Raw genomic sequence first — 14,600 nt, forward strand, 5'->3', positions numbered from 1 at the left:
AATAAAGAAGTTGTACAACCATACAATGGAATATAATAATCAGCAATAAAAAGGAATGAACTAGTGATACATGCAACAATGTAGAAAAATATCAAAAGCATTGCGCTAAATGAAAGAAGTGAGACACAAACAGCTAAATAATATGATTCCACTTATATGAAATTCTAGAAAAGGAAAAAACAAAGTGACAGAGTAGACCATTGGTTGCCAGGCATTGCAAAGGGGTACAGGGAAAGTTTTGGAAGTGAGGGTTACATGATTGTAGACATTTATCAGAACTCACTGACTTGTACAGTGTAATTGGATGGTTTTATTTTATTAAATTATACTCAATAAAGTCAGTGAAAAAATTTGGAAATTCATATTCTAAAGTCCACACTTTGCTTGAATTAGTACTTTGATATGGCAGTTTATTAAGAAGTTCCATCTTGAGTAAGTATGCAGCAACATTTTGGCACTCCTATTTTGCATCCTCATAGTTTAAATTGTCAAAATTTGAAGGAAGAACTGGGTAGTCACTCTCTGAGTTTCAGATTTGTTTTGTTTTCAAACTACTCTAGTTCTTCAGGTATCTCAGAATCCCAGGTAAAGAAGGTAAACAGCTAAAAATGTGTAATTTGAACAAACTCCTCAGAAATTTTTTTAAAGACCCATTCCTTCTCTAATAAAAAGCTAATATTCTAGAATGCTTTGTTTTTTGTTTCATTGGTTTTGTTTTGTTTTTAAATGAACTTTATAGAGGTATAATTTACAAACATTAAAATACACCCATTCTAAGTGTATAGTTTGGATTTTGATAACTGTATACATGCCTGTGTAACCTCCACAATCATTGTATAGAACATTTTCATCACTCCAGAAAATCCTGTCACGTCCCTTTACTGTCCCCAACCCTGGGTCCCAGGAAATCATTGATCTCATTCTACAGTTTATGTGAATGGTCTCTTACAGTAGACATTCTCTGTGTTTGGCTTCCTTTGCTAGGCATAATATCTTTTTTTTTTTTTTTTATTTCAAGATACTTTATTTTAAAACAGGTCACAACACTAAGCTTCTGGCCCATTCTGCCAATGCACAAGCTACAAATGCTTGCTCAGCAGTTGAGGGGCACACTTTAGTAGCATGTTTGAAAAGTCAGTAAAAATCCATGTAAAACAAATATTCAAATAGTTTCCATAGGAACACAGATAAGTGTGACCCAATCACTTAGTCTTACACATCATTGCATCTGTGCCAACCCTATTCACATAGACATCTCAAAACTGGCAGAAATTAAGTTAAATGGTCCCCCCCAAACCCTTAAATCAAGCTAAACTCACAGTTAACAGCTACAAGAATGGTATCTACACATTAATACGAGCTGAAGCACAGGCTTCTGGGTGCTGTTTCATTCCACTCTCCCAAGCACAGGACACAGGCAGAGTGCCAACATCCTGCTCCTCTACTCCGAGTGGGAAGTCGTGGTTCTGGATTTGCTGCATCAGTTGCCATGTTGGCCCTGACGTCACATAGTAGATGGTCAGTCTCTGGAATCCACTGAAAGTAGAAGCAGCAGCGACAGTGTAAGCACCCATGTTTTCAAAGAACATCCAATCACCCACATGCATCTTGGGCAAGTTACAGTGTTCAACAGTGCGATCCAGGCCATCACAGGTCGGTCCCCAGATGCTACATGAATAATACTTCTTATCTGGTTTGGGTCTCTTCTGCAGAAGAGGCTTTACGTGTGCATGATCGAAGAGGATGCAGTTGAATGATCCATATACTCCATCATTCACTTAATACATAAATGTCTGTTCACTCAACTCATCTTCATCATCAGAGCCTGTCTGTTCCTTTAATATGAGTTTTTTGGCAATGATATTAATTGCTAGCATGAAAGCTGATGCAACATAGTATCTTCCTGGCTCAGCCATGATTCTCACTCCAGAGTCTAATGGAAAATACTTGTCCAACGCTGGGTTGATTACACTGGTGACACAGCGGGCATCAGAGATGGACTGCATGAAGGTCCCTGGATCAGTAGAACCACTTCCCACGTGGAAGCTGACACCAATGACATCAATAGCTAGCTCTTTCGCCCGTTCCAGAAGAAGCCTGCTGGTTTTGAGTGTGGCACCAAATTTGACACTGAGGCTATAGACTGCTTTGGAATCATCCGTGGCAATCCGCAAAACCAACTTGGCCTTTGGATGTGCCCTGGCAACTTTCATCAACTCAACTTCACTATCAGAAGTCATCGTCTGGACTCCATTATTGGCAATGTATTTAATCTGAGACACTTGTTTATAAGGATTTGCATAGAAAATCCTCTCAGGAGGCACCCCGAGACTCTGCGCCAACTGGATTTCAGTGTTGCTGGCACAGTCAAATCCTGTCCCTATGGCAGCTAGGGTTCTGCTGCCATAGGGTTCACTATGGTTCTGCTGTTACTGCATTTGAGTACATAAAAGGGGGTGTCCCGAGGAAGAGCTTTAAACCATCCCGGATGTTTCTTTAGAATGTCTCCCAGGTCCGCAAGATAGAAGGCATCCTTATCGTGAGAAGAAGAAACTTCATTAATTTTTTGGTCCAGAATGTCCTTGGCAGTAAAGCCTTCATCCGAGAAATGGCAGTCAAACTCTTCATTACTAAAGTTGTTCATGGTTTCTTGATATCTTTATGGGAAGCTAAGAGATGAAATTTAAAGAAATTATGCCAGCTCTTCACAAAGGCAATTCTCCAGGAATTCCAAGTCCCACTGAAGATGCGTGTGCCCTCGGTGCAGCAGTGGAAATATTCTGACAACGCACAACCTGCTGTCCACCTTAGAGCGCACGGGCGCCGCGGGCAGACCCCATGGAGACGAGACGCCGCTGCTGCCGAGCGAGCAGGACCGCCGGCCGCCCCGCCGGGGTCCCCGCCGCCCCCGTCACCCGCCTCGCTCCCTCCCGCGGAGAACCGCTGGCCTGAGGTGGCGCCGGAGCTCTGGCAGAGGGGCGGAGCGGCGGCGGAGCCTAAAGGGACTGACGGGCATAATATCTTTTAATACTCATTCATGTTGTGTGTATCAGTGCTTCATTTTTATTGTTGTGTTACATTTTATGACTGTGTAACAATTTATCCATTTACCTTTTGAGGTATGAACAGTCTTTGTGTGAACATATTATTTTCTATTACACTCAGATAATACCCAGAAGTGGAATTTCTGGGTTGTACAGTAAGTGTATGTTAAACTTTACAAGGAACTGGCAAATTGACCTCCAGAGCAATTGTACAATTTACATTCCTGCCAGCAGTGTACTGGGAGTTCCAGTTGCTCCACATTTTTAGCAGCACTCCACGCTGGTAGTCATCCTAACGTTAGCCCTTCTAGTGAATGTATAATGTTAGCTCACGGTGGTTTTAATTTGCATTTCCCTTATGATTAATAATGTTTTGAGTACCTTTTCATGTGCTTATTGGCCATTCTTATGTCTTTTTTGGTGAAGTGTCCAGATGTGTTGTACATTTTTCAAATTGGATTATCTTATTAATGAGCTATAGTAATTCTTTATTCTGCTCACCAGTTCTTTATTAGATGTCTGTGGCTTTTTTATTATTTTCCTCCATTTTCTTAATGGTGTCTTTCAAAGAGCAGAACTTATTAATTCATTTTGGTGAAGCCCATTTTATAATTTTTTCTTCTGTGATTTGTTTGATGTCCTATCTAAGAAATTTTTACCTTCCCCAAGTTTGTTAAAATTTTCTCTTTTGTTTTCTTCTATAAGCTTTATAGGTTTTTTAAGACTCGTTCTGAGTTAATTTTTGTGCTTTTAGTGGAATGGTGTCAAAGTTCATTTTTTCATACGGCCATCCAGTTGTTCCAGCACCATTTGTTGAATAGACTCTTATATTTCCCCATTAAATTGCTTGAAGTTTTTGTCAAAAGTCAATCAACATGTATGAACAAAGCCTTTAAAAATTTGATAATCTAGATCTTGATATAGAAAGTGTACAATCTTGCCCATCAGTTTTTCAATGATGTTTATATGATTTTTATCTAGACTAGTTACTAAATAAAATAAAATTAATCATATAGTATGATGAACAGTTGAACTGCTAGTATCTGAGTGTCCTTAAAATTTTTTAATATACAAAGTAATTCAGTCTCTGCCTTTTCATGTAACACATTGATTACAAGGTTTTGTTTTGTTTCTATTCATTTGTAATTTTTTAAGGTTGGAACTAGATGGAAAGATGTGGTCTCCAAGTGTATCCGATGCCACTTCCAACCACTGCTTTTGTTTTATGCAAACCCAGATGGCACAGCAGTTTCCACTGAAGATGCGCTCAAGCAGATCATCAACTGGTCACATCATAAATCCGTTGCAGAAAATACAGGTAATTGTTTAAAAGTTCTTTTTAGTGTTTTTCTGTTATCACAATCACACTAGGAATACTAATATACTGAATATGAAATGAATGTTGAGGATAATCTCAAAATTTAGTTTCAGTAAAGTGGAGTTCAGGAAAATTCTAATACTTAGAGTTAGTCTTTATAAAGAAACCTTTCCTCATCTGTGGCCTCAGAAGCACCTTCAGCAGCCACCCACGACTATGGTCACACAAACACAGGAGGGGATACTTGGCTGGTAGCTCTTACTAGCAGTAAATATTGAGATTTAAAGTGAGTTAGTACACTGGAAAAGTCCAAAGCAGCGAGGCCATTTTTGAATGCCTTACAAAGCATGTAGAAGTCCTTAAAAGATGTCAGTCCTCTAAGTTTTTAAGTAATTTTCTCTATATTATTAAAAATGTCTGAAAAGATGATTCAAATTTCTCTTCTGCTGGTGGAGAGGAGGAAGGGGATTATACATTTTTGTTGGTCTTTTTAAGGATGTGAAAAGCCCTCAATTCATAAGTCGGAGAATTCAAAAGAAAATGGATTTGGTGATCAGACAAAACAGAGAGAAAATCAAAAATTTCAAGCAGATAGTATTTCATCATTTAATCGGAGCCACATTCAAACAAGTGGCAGTAGAGGAACAGGTATGTATTTAAATTGTCATTTTTACATTGTCCTTGAATAGTTAAGCTTCCCCCTCTCTTCATAGTTAAGCTTCCATCTTTCTTCACTTACTGAATCTGTAATTCTTGTTAAGGACCAAGAGGAGAGTCCTTAACTAGCTTTCCTTGGCCATGAAGAGAAAATAAAAAGTAGAAACAAAATTTTGTATTTTGACTTAAGCATTTCTCCGAGACCTATAGTTTTATTTGAACAGTTTGACGCAACTAGTGTTTGAGTTTCTCCATGCACTCAAGGCTGTACATAGTAGGGTGGAGGCAACCTGGACTGTCACCAGAGAAAGCTGTGATATGGCCTTTCTTCAAGGAGTTAATTGTTAACTTGTAGAGGAAAAACATTTAGTTAATAATTCGGCTCATATGCCAAAATTAAATGTAGTATTAGTGAATGCAACAGAAGTTTGAAGTTACTATAGTTGTAGTTTATTTTTAACCTCATTTTTATTCAACTCTCTCTTGTTATTATCATTCCACAACTTTAATTTTCACAATCCAAGATCTGTGATTAGGGTCCAACATGAAACAGTCACAGCATGATGTACAGTTATGGTTTAGAAATATGCAAAACTCTAATCAGGTGGACGTTGAGGATGATATTGTAAGGAACTTTTAAATATATTAATGAAATAATGTCTAACCCTAAAAGTAACCCATTTAATCAAGGGTGATAAGATTCAGAATTAACAATTACCATTTACGATAAATGCTTTTAGAAGTTCTTAATGGAACTTTTTCCATTTTATGTATTATTGATACTCTTAGATTAAGCCATTGTCTATTTTTCAAAGATAGCTACTTTCACTAGAAACTGTGTATGTGTTTAAGAACACAAACACTGGAGCCAGGCAATTTGTGTTAATAATCCTGGTTCTACATGTACAAGCTATGTGAACTTGGGCGAGTTCTTAACTTCTCTGTGCCTCTGTTTCCGAATCCAAAATGAAGATAGTAATTGTACCCACCTCAGAGAAGTATTGATAAATGAGTTTAGACACTTAGAATAGTGCCTGACACATACGAACCACTCAGTTACCTTTAGCTCTCATTATTTCAAGAAAAGTTCTCTTATTTTCCTTTACATTCGCTGTAGAGCTATACATGAAGTTTTAAAACACAGCTTGCATCTCTAGTGTCAGCATAAATCACATTGAGTTTTTAGTTAAGCATAAAAATGATTTCATTGTATAGTTTAATCTGTATTTTGTCAATATATAGCATCTTAAATTTTAATATAGTTCAGTTTGTACTTTTATTGAGCAATTTGAAAAATGATCTGTATCATTATTAAAGAATGGTTTCTTTTACAGTTAAGTCAAGTCACAATGATCAAAGGGAAAAAATAAAAGACATTTCCAGAGAATGTGCTCTAAAAGCCATTGAACAGAAAAACTTACTTTCCTCACAAAGGAAAGATTTGGAAAGGGGACAAAGAAAAGATTTGGGCAGACATAGAGGTAACTTAAGAACTTACAGCATTCATTGGAAAAGGGGCAGCTAAAATCTTATTTTAAAGCTAAGTTTTATAATTTAATACAATTTAATATAATTTCTTTATATATTATATATATTTATTTAGATATTATGTATCAGTGTGATTTCTTTAATATACCTATTAAACCTATAAATATAAAGTTTTCCTAGTTCTTATTCAGTTCTAGCCTGGAATACTTGTGTTTTTTATGTTTCAACTTTACTTTTAACTATAAATTCAATTCATCCATATGGTACATTCAAATAATAAGGAAGGTTATAAAATTAAGTGAAAAGAACTTCTTTTCCTGCAACCCTTGACCTTCACTCTGTTCCACTGTTAATAGTTTCCAGTTCATTATGAGCATGTCTTACTTTTTATGGTTTTACGCTCTTCTCTTTATGGACATAGCATAAGTTAACTGATATTGCTAGACTTTAGAACTTGATTTAAGATTCTTGCTGCAGTGAAATCCTTTCACAGGTACTTTTTGCATACAGCCATTAGCATAAAATTCTTTCAGAATAATTGCTGGGTTTAGGTTATGTTTATTTATTTTCAACTTTGGTAGGTGTGGCACAGTTGTCCTCCTAAAATACTTGACAGTCTGCACTCCCACCAACAGTGATTAGATTCTGTTTCCAGCAGCAATTGGTTTAATAAATTTTAAATCTTTACCAATATAATAGGTGGGAAATATTTTTATTTTTATGGTTTTTATTAATTATGAATGAGATAGAATAGTTTTTTTTAATTGCTTTAATTATCTTATGATCTACTTTAGAGATCATTTTTTAAAATCATTATATAACCATTTATGTTATGATTTACTTATTACTGTTTAACATTTCTTCTCAAACAAGGTATTTGGCTTGTGACTAAAAAGTGGCTCTGAAGAGTAGTTCATTTGTATCTTTATTTGCATATTTATTTTTAAAGATTTGGTTGATGAAGACCTTCCACATTTCAAGTCTGGATCACCTCCTGCCCCAAATGGCTTTAGACAATATGGGAATCCACATCTATATCCTAGTCAAGGAAAAGGACCGTGTAAGCATGACCGAATTGCCCATCAGAGTCGAGCTTCTGCACAAACATTAAGTTCAAGTAAATCCCAGATTCTTGCTTCAGGAGAGAAAATAACTGGCAAATTTAAGAGTGACAGTGGTACTGGATATGATACAGACAGTAGCCAAGATTCTAGGGATAAAGGAAACAGCTGTAATGGCAGCACTAAAAGCCGAAACCGAGGTTGGAAACCTATGAGAGAAACATTAAATGTCGATAGTATTTTTAATGAAAGTGAAAAAAGGCAACATAGTCCAAGACATAAATCAAATATTAGTAACAAATCTAAATGTAGCAAAGATCAGAGTTTTAACAGTTGTCCAAAAGAGAATCCAAAGCAAAAATGTTTAATGACTATATATGAAGATGAAATGAAGCAGGAAACAGGAAGCAGGAGTTCCCTTGAATTTAATGGAAAAGGAGCAGAGAAAAATAAAGCCCTCAAAGAAACTAAAGTTCATGGTGACAACTGGCAGATGCAAAGGACAGAGTCTGGATATGAAAGCAGTGATCATATCAGTAATGGCTCTGCTAATTTGGACTCACCTGTTATTGATGGAAACGGTACAGTGATGGATATCAGTGGTGTTAAAGAAACCGCATCCTTCAGGTAATACACAAGTTATATGAATGATTTCCCCCCACCATTCTCTCTTTTTAGTTATTTGAAGTAACTTTCAAAGGTTGGGGTCAGTTAAATGAAAAGGAAAGAGCTTGAGCTCAGAGTAACCTGGGATATTGCAGGTTATTTGATATATCAAGTTTCTATTTTTAATAGTTATTTCTTGATTCCAAAATAACAACTGTTTATTTTGGGGAAATTTAGAAAGTAAAATACATTATCATTGTTGCCACTAAAAACTATTGATGTATATGTACTACAGGTTTTAAACCATAGATTTAAATTAGTGTATCTCAGTCATTAAGCTAATTGTTTAATTCTTCAACCTAGTTGAATGTTCAATGTTCATTATCCCATTTCTAACATCTGTAGCTCAGAACTGGGGTTATTTTCTTCTGTCACAACCCAGTTCCATGAAAGAGATATTTTTCCTTTAGCAAGTATTAAAGAATACAGCCAAATAACTAAGTTTATGTTCACTTAATTCTTAATTAATTCTGAAATCATTTATTATATTACTGTTAGCAGTCTATTTGCACTTCTCTGTGTAACCTCTAAAACATGTCCGCCACTTAGGTCAATTTAGCCACTATTTCTGCTCTTAATCGATCTAAAACATCTTAATTTGATGTTAGCTCGTGTTTTATTACATTCATTATTGAAAAGCCAGATTTGCAAAAAGCGACCGCTCATGTTTTACCGAAATAATCACTGTAATAAAGACTTGGGAAGCTTTTTTACTTCGCAGGGTAATTTCATAATACTTCTTCGAAAGGGGTAGCCTAGAGTATTAGAAAGATCAGAACTTTGTAATCAGATAGGCTTGGATTTTAATTATTGCGCAAATTAATTTGACTTTCACAGCCTTAATCTCCTATTGTGAAATGAGGATAATAACTCCTTTTAAGTATTGTTGTGTGATGTAAATTAATAATGTACATTAATCCCCTAGAACAGCACATGGTATGTAATAATTGTTTAACAAATGTTATTTCCTTTCTTTTTCTTAGGGTAAACTAAATAATAATCCATTATAGCTGATGTGTTTGGTGTGTGTTTTATTCTATTTTCTAGCAACCAGATTAAGACAAGCAATCTAAACATAGATCGTATGAACTATACCTCCCAACAGAGCAAAAACTGCTTGGAAGGTAAAAATTTTATTTAAATATATTATCATAGTAGCAGTAAAGAATAAATCATGGTATTACGAGTAAAGAAGCTAAGGACAGTCCTGTTACTGGTAAGTTTATGAGTAATGAGGATGGAAGCTGAGAGAGTTTATGCTTGAAGTCTTAAAAGATGGGAATAGCTACTTCAGGGAATAGGAAAAAGGAGAAGTGTGTCAGTCAAGCTAGGCTAGGTTCTGGGCTGTGCAGTGGTAACAACTTGAAAATCTCCGTGTCTTAGTACAAGATTGTTTCTTGCTCACAGCACGTGTCCTGTGAATGTCAGCATGAAGTCTCTTCCTAGTAATCACTCAGGGCCTGAGGCTAATGGGACTCCATCTCTACCAGTACTTCTCTGATCATTGCAGGACTGGAGGGAGATGAGATTGAAGGGGACACAACATAGAGAATCACGTGTAAGCTCTTAAAACTTTCAACCCAGAAGTGATAAATGTGCTTCCACTCACATCTGACTGGCCAAGGCAAGTCTTAACAGCCAGGCCTAATTTCAAAGAGGATGGAAAAGGGTAGTTTGCTGGTGCACTGCAATATGTATGAACAGTCCTAATGTCTACCACAGGCATTAAGGACAGATAGAAAAATTGATAAACAGCCTGCTAGAAAAGTTCACTTTGGAAACAATAAATATGTAATGGTGTGACATTATTATAGGTGATTTGTTAGCAACACATTGCAGCCCAGAAGCAAAGAAAATTAGATGTTTGTATACAGAATTCGGCATTGTTACTCAGAGGTTATACCTGAAGAATTTGGGGAACAGGGAACAAGGAAAATGATGAGCAAGGGGATTATTGAGGTTGGAGTCAAAGTCATTGTCTTCAAATTTTAGAATTCAGAGGATTAGAAGGGCTATAATTTTTCACGATAAAAAACAGCCATGAAGAACACATTTTAAAGTTTGTTTTTAGTCTTTATCATCCTTAAGGCTTTTGTGGAGATTATTTTTTACGTTGCAGATATTGAATATGATTAAATGTTTAATTATTTTGTTTTCATCAAATGGTATAATATCAGAAGGAAACACTTATATTAAGGAAATAACCTTCCTTTCCCATATAAAATGTCTCGCCTGTTTAAAAAATCTGATAAAAGTCTGGTAACCACGTATTACAGGAAACAGTAAAAGGCTGGCCAGAAATCAACAGCAGAAGTCAGTAAAAACTGAACAATAACTGCAAGTTCAGTGCTCTTTATAAAATGATGCTTGCTTCCTGATATTAATAAAAACACAAGGTCATAGAAATTTCGATGGTTAGGAGTGCATTGCTATAATAGCTTTATTCTGGGTTTCCCCACTTAATATGAAATAGTATGTATGTAGCCAATTAAAACTAATTTTTTTTTATTGTGGTAAAATACAGACCACAGAATTTGTCATTCTAACCATTTTAAAGTTACAATTGTCTGATATTAAGTACATGCGCATTGTTTTGCCACCATCACTACCATCTATCTCCATAATTCTTTCATCTCAAATGAAACTGTACCCTTTAAACAACTCCCCATTTCCCCCTCCCGTGGCCCCTGCAACCTCCGTTCTACTTTCTGTCTCTTTGAATTTGACTACTCTAGGTACCTCATATAAGTGAAATCATGCAGTATTTGTCTTTTTGAGACTGGCTTATTTCACTTAGCACAACGTCTTCAGTGTTCATCCATGTATCAGAATTTCATTCCTTTTAAGGCTGAATAATATTACATTATATGATGTAACACATTTTGTTTATTCATTCATCTGTTGATGGACATTTGGGTTGTTTCTACCTTTTGGCTATTGTATATAATGCCCCTATGTATATTAGTGTACAAATATCTGAAATCCCTGCTTTCAGTTCTTTTGAGTATATACCCAGAAGCACAATTGCTGGATCCTGTGGCAATTCTCTGTTTAGTTTTTTGAGGAACCACCATTCTGTTTTCCACGGCAGCTGCACTATTTTACATTTCCACCAGCAGTGCAGAGGTTCCAAGTTCTTCACATCCTCACCAGTACTTGTTATTTTCTGGGGTGTTTTTTTGGAGAATTGCCATCCTAATGGGTGTGAAGTGGTATCTTGTTGTGGTTTTATGTACCCCACGTTTTATTTAACTACATAAATTGCATTACATTAAAATTATTTCTTATTTAATAAACTTCAAAGCCTACCATAGTTCTTTAAGCTAGTGTTTGCTTAGGGAAACTTTATTAATGTTCATGCCTTATGGTATCTGTATGTGTATTTCCCTCCCCTAGTCTTTGACTGAGAACATGTTAAAGTGGGTATAGGAATTTTTTTTCCAAGCTAAGAACTGGCCCTGCGTGGATTTTTTCCTTTTTTTCAGTAAGGCACAGTTTAATTTTTTGTGGTTTGGTATGATTTTCTTGGATTTCTCCTACTTCTTAATTATAAAATGGGGGTACACTTACATTATTGACCTGAAGAATCACTTTCTATCCATAGGTAAAAGACTTTTACAAAGTTAAGAAACCTTAGAAATTTTTTTATTTTCATATTTTGTTTGACATTTAAGTCAGCTTTCAGTATTAGTCTGTACAAGTTTATGTGATGGTAGAGAACTTAAAATCTATAACAATGCCATTGTAATTATCTCACTGATAGTTTTTCATTGATAGAGATACTATATAGCCTGTTATATTTATGGATTCTGCTGCAGACAAACATACCTACACTGCCTAAAGCTAATTATTTGGGAACATTGTCAAAATTCCACAATGCCACTTAGATTATTTTAGCTCCTCTTTTAAAAATGGGTCACTAATGGGGAGAATGTCAGATGCCTTAAATTACATTCAAAACAGAAGAAATGACATGTTCAAAAGCACATGGTCAGGAGAAACTATCACATATTGGAAGAATACAGCTAGTTTGTTATATGCAAGGCTGGAATGCCTACATGGAAATTGTGAGATGATGGTTAGAGGATAGAGAGAAGCCAAAGCATGATGAAACTTTTATGCTATTTTTAAATCCTAAAAAGTAAATGGAAAGGCACCTAAGGACAAGGAGAGTAGCGTACTCCAGTTTGCATTTAGAAAGGACTCTTTGGTGGCAGTGTAGGGGGTGAATTTGGAGCAGTGGGAGAAAAATTATTTAGATGAATACTTTAATAGCCTAGGAGAGAAAAGATGAGGGTATAAACTAAGGCAGTATCAATGTCAAGAAAGAAGATTTGAGAGATTATAAGAATGTGTGGACAGTGGAGTCACTTTCTGTGACAGATGTGCACAGTGGGGGAAAAGGAGAAAGCTGGGGGTGGCTGTATTTGGGTCTTACATAAGTGGATTCACCATTTACCAAATGGAGGAATATAGGAAGAAGGGACAAATTTTGGGGGTGAGAGAGGATGGCAAATGTATTTTTGGATTTGTTTGGTTTGTCATCTAGGTAAGTAGATTAGTTAGGAACGAATGTCTGGAATGCAGGAAAGATTATGTATTGGTAGCCATCAACATATATGGGAATTGAATGCGGTAGACAACATCATGCAGGAAAATGGGAGATTTCAGGGAAAAAAAATAGACAAAGGAAGAAACATGGGGTTTGCTGACTAAAAGAGATGAGCTAAGAGTAGAGAGAAGGAGCAACTTTGGAAAAGAGTGAGGAGTAGCTGGAAAGTATGAGAAAATACAGGAGAGGGAGTTACCACACAGAAACTGGGAAAATGGAGAGCTTCAAAAAGAAAAGTGATCCCAGATTAAGCAGAATAAGGATTAAAAAGTCCAAGTTTGGTTTAGCAATTAGTAAGTCCTTAGTGACCTAGTAAAAGCAGTATTAGAGGAACATTAGAATAGAAGGAACATTAGAATAGAAGCAAGACTGAGGTAGAACTGAAGTGTTTAGAAGTAAAGGGCCATGATGTTTGTAACTTACTCCCAAATGGTTTAGAAAAAGTGGAGTAAAATGTTAATAATAGGTGAATCTGAGTAAAGGATATGCAGGTAGGTATATCTTTCAACTTCTCTGAACTTTTTGAAATTATTAAAAGTTTTTTGAAAAAAGGTTACAGTAGAATAAAAAGTAAATAAGAGAAGTAAATAAATGCACATGTCTGTCAAAAACCCTTGCTGTGAATAGTAAAGAAGCCCTACCTAAAGGAGAAAAATGAAACCAAGAGCTTAGTTTTGCATTTATGTTACAGAGGGTAAGGAACTAATGATGTACAGAGGATGAGAAAGGTGTGAAGATAAGAATAGAACAGAACAGTAATTAATGGAATAAGATCTCTGGAGGTAGAGTGAGAATGGAACAAGGAAGGCTTTGAATTAAGGGAGTAGTAGTTTTTCTGTAATGGGAGAGATAAAGGTGAGTGTCGGTACCATTCAGTGTGTATTGTGTTAGATGAGTCAGTTGAAGGAGTTCATACCTAATGGACCCTTTTCTCTATGGAGTAAGGTTATCTACTGAAATAAATACGTGTTAGGATATTTATAGATTGTAAATAACAAATCACAGAGGAATTACTAGGTCTTTCAAAAAACTTTTGCCATTTACTTTGGGGTCTGTAATACTTGGCTTAATCTCAGTTAATCATAGAAGTCAGGGTTTTAGTTCAAGATGAGAATCTTGATCTTGCAAATGACAAGGAAGAGTGAAAGAAGTTAATCAGTGGTCAGAAAAATCTGTTAATTCCCTTAATTCTTATTGTAAAAAAATCTGTACCTCCATTATGTTAAGTGAAATATACTACCCTTAATGTTGTTAAGTCCTAAAATTAGTAAATGAAAAAAATTTTATTGGAAGAGTTTATTCGTATACATAAGTTTATTTCATCTAAGGTGTTTTTTGCAAACTCCAGAGTATATTCATTTAGAAAGTATATCTGAAGAATCAGGTACTTTTAACAGTTGGTTTTGTTTCTGTGCATACTAAATTTATTTTCTCTAAGAGTTTCATAGACCATTGAGAGGCAGTTGCTGTGGCCCAGCACCACCAAAGGTTTATATGTTTTTTAAAACCATAAACTTTCAGTATTGAAATTTAATTTGTAGCAAAATAGCATTATTTTCTCTTTCTTTAAATTATAATCCCAGTGAGGAAAGAAGTTACTGACTCTTGCCCTTTTATTTTGTATCATCCCCAAATTTAGTATCTGATAGGGTAGATTATTACATATTAAAGTATCTCTCTGTTCCTCTTGGCATGTAGTAAATTTAGCCAGAAATATTTATATAGTTAAAGTTTTGTGATTTTTTTCCTAAAGT

The 14,600-nt window shown here is 35.5% G+C and overlaps 2 protein-coding genes across 5 annotated transcripts in view; one reads left to right on the forward strand and one right to left on the reverse strand.

Annotated features, from left to right (window-relative positions):
* The window catches only part of USP53 (ubiquitin specific peptidase 53), a 72,166-nt gene that overhangs the window by 45,397 nt on the left and 12,169 nt on the right, over positions 1–14,600 (forward strand). For all 4 annotated transcript variants that reach the window (XM_036852973.1, XM_036852971.1, XM_036852972.1 and 1 more), the window contains 5 exons: positions 4,200–4,362; positions 4,858–5,010; positions 6,354–6,500; positions 7,457–8,195; positions 9,282–9,358. In XM_036852973.1, the coding sequence (XP_036708868.1) occupies positions 4,200–4,362; positions 4,858–5,010; positions 6,354–6,500; positions 7,457–8,195; positions 9,282–9,358 (1,279 nt within the window). The remainder of the gene's footprint in view (positions 1–4,199; positions 4,363–4,857; positions 5,011–6,353; positions 6,501–7,456; positions 8,196–9,281; positions 9,359–14,600) is intronic.
* Positions 1,041–2,887, reverse strand: LOC118895617 (ornithine decarboxylase-like). Its single transcript, XM_036852975.1, is given in 2 exon segments — positions 1,041–2,396; positions 2,399–2,887. Coding segments are annotated over 2 exon segments (1,299 nt in total). The 5' UTR covers positions 2,645–2,887; the 3' UTR covers positions 1,041–1,343.

This window comes from Balaenoptera musculus, chromosome 5 (assembly GCF_009873245.2).
Source record: "Balaenoptera musculus isolate JJ_BM4_2016_0621 chromosome 5, mBalMus1.pri.v3, whole genome shotgun sequence".
In the NCBI taxonomy this organism is placed as follows: Eukaryota; Metazoa; Chordata; class Mammalia; order Artiodactyla; family Balaenopteridae; genus Balaenoptera; species Balaenoptera musculus.